The following is a 2,585-nucleotide window of genomic DNA, read 5'->3' as shown; positions in this document are numbered from 1 at the left end:
TTTAGTAAATTTTAAGAACATGATTTACTATAGAAATTACATACTCAAATTAAATTTACAGAAAAAGATGTCACAACAAGTTAATACTTTCTATACTTTACATACACCATATATACAATTTAGAAAACAGTCAATTTCTAATAGTCCATAATTGATCACTTACTGTTTGTACTTTCAGGAAACAACACTTTCAGTAGAGGTTTACTGTGCAATTCAGAATCAACTGAACGTTGTGTCTTGTCCGGATCTTCTGCTGGTCAAAGTGTTTTTAGGAAAAAAAACTTAGATTATAGTTGGTTATTACTATCTTTTTCAAACATTGGCATTTTTTGTGAAAATTCATACCATTAATATCTTCATAAAAGAAACTCGTTATATATTCAAAACAGTATGACACAATAAATATTGATGAACATTTTAGAAATACTTGTAGTTAGAGACATTTAGTGTTAATTTAATATAAGAAGGTGACTTTTAATTAAGTAGTATAATGTCGGTATATGTTTTATTTATTATATAAAGAAGGAAGGAAATGTTTTATTTAACGACACACTCAACACATTGTATTGACGGTTATATGGCGTCAGACATATGGTTAAGGACCAGACAGACATTGAGAGAGGAAACCCGCTGTCGCCACTTCATGGGCTACTCTTTTTGATTAACAGCAAGGAATTTTATATGCAGCATCACAGACAGAATAACACATACCCACGTATTTGTATACCAGTCGTGGTCACTGGATGAGTGAGAAATAGACCAATGGGACCCAACTGACAGGGATTTATCCCAGACGACTGCGCATCAAGTTGAAACGCGTTACCATGGGATACGTCCCGCCCGTATTATTAAAAAAATAAAAGATAAACATTTGTTTAATTGTTTAATGACAGATGTTACAATATACAATAATTGTAAATCTTAATTTTAGAATTTTTGTTAAACTCCTCTTTAACCGATACAGTGAACACAGTGACATAATCATGTTTGAAAGATGTATAAATATCGAAATATGTAACAAATGCGGAAAAGAAATATTTAGAAAATGTAAAAATATAGTACTGGCAATTTGTTTTGCAAAAATTAATTGACTATATTACCGCCAGATTTAGTAAATTTTAATAACATGGTTTACTATAGAAATTACGTAGTCATACGAGTTGAGAAATGTCTACAATTTACCATTTTAATGTTTAAAAGATCCAACATTATTATGGTTTCAATATAGAATCCTACATAGAATAATAACAACTAATACTTTTCGTTATAAAATATAATATATAGAATCAAAATTTGTGTTTTGCTATACACAGCCGGAAACATTGGCACATTTGTTCTGTGACTGTTCTAAAGTCTTAGATGTATGGACAAAGGTAAGCACATATAATTCAATAAACAAACAGTTTTTGTTTGGAATCATAATAACAAAAAAGCCCGCAAAAACCACGCATAATACTAATTTGCTAAGTGTTTGTAAAAGTATTATATAGGATAACCCAACGTATTTGCTCTTTTACATTTTTAAAAAGATAAAAATACAAATTGGATCAAAGGGGGGGGTTGATGTAATGATATTGTTGTTTTGCTGTCTATCATTAAGATATCATTTCTGTATACAGGAAATTAATTTCACAGTTTCATATTCACGATATGGTCACATTTAGTTATAAAACATAAGTAACACTGTGAAAACCGAGTGGTTTTTAATTTCCAAGTGTATAGCTGGGATATGATATACAGTTTAAAAATCACTGATTTTCTCAAAATTGTTAACTGCCCACTTACTGTATTTTTCTTTAGGAACCAACATAGTGTTTGAAAAAGAAGTCCTTAAAAACGATGTTTCATGTTAGTTTTAATTTCTTTGTAACTATTTTACTATATAACTAACATTAAGATTTAGGTAAATCATATTTATATGGTATGTATTTAATAAAGACAGTAAACTTTTAGTAAATATAAAAATATGTAAAATAGAATAAAAAAGTAATAAATGTTAAAAATAATTAAAATATATTGCTATCATTTCACAAATAAGTGTTATCATTAAACAAATATTCAAATATTTTGGGAATATTAACAAGTTATAAAATATATCGCTGACATTTATTTTTGAAACATGTTAATATAATCAAATTGAGTAAATTTTCACTAGATGATTTCTTATGACTTACTGCATTTTTCTTCAAAAGACAATAAATTCTGTTCAGGTTTACGAAACAATTTTGAATAAACTGGATGCTTTCCATAGTCCGTGTCTTCTGTTGATAAAAGCGTACCTAGATAGTAAAACTTTCATTTCAGTTACATTCATTCAATACTCAATGGGTGAACAGGGTCAGTTTGTAACCTATGAAACATTTAGAAAAATATTCCACATACACTCGAATTTCTGAGAATTTGCATTGTTAATAAACACAGTTAACCTATATATGTGACACAAGTTTCAATAATCAATAGGTAATAACCACCAATCCGATATTTTGTTTTAAACTGAAGTTCTTTTTTTAAAGCCCCAAAAGGATGCAAAGAAATATATAACATATTAAACAAGTCAACAATAACACCCACTGCCCAACAAAAAT

General features: G+C 28.4%; 1 protein-coding gene across 1 annotated transcript in view; it reads right to left on the bottom strand.

The window, feature by feature from the left end:
• The window catches only part of LOC121371290, a 48,582-nt gene that overhangs the window by 8,102 nt on the left and 37,895 nt on the right, over positions 1-2,585 (bottom strand). The window contains exons 9-10 of the mRNA XM_041497118.1: positions 2,175-2,279; positions 164-250 (exon numbers count right to left, since the gene is read on the bottom strand). Of these exons, the coding sequence (XP_041353052.1) occupies positions 164-250; positions 2,175-2,279 (192 nt within the window). The remainder of the gene's footprint in view (positions 1-163; positions 251-2,174; positions 2,280-2,585) is intronic.

The sequence above is a fragment of the Gigantopelta aegis genome, chromosome 1 (assembly GCF_016097555.1).
Source record: "Gigantopelta aegis isolate Gae_Host chromosome 1, Gae_host_genome, whole genome shotgun sequence".
NCBI classification, from domain to species: domain Eukaryota; kingdom Metazoa; phylum Mollusca; class Gastropoda; order Neomphalida; family Peltospiridae; genus Gigantopelta; species Gigantopelta aegis.
This window is presented reverse-complemented; position numbering and strand designations above follow the sequence as displayed.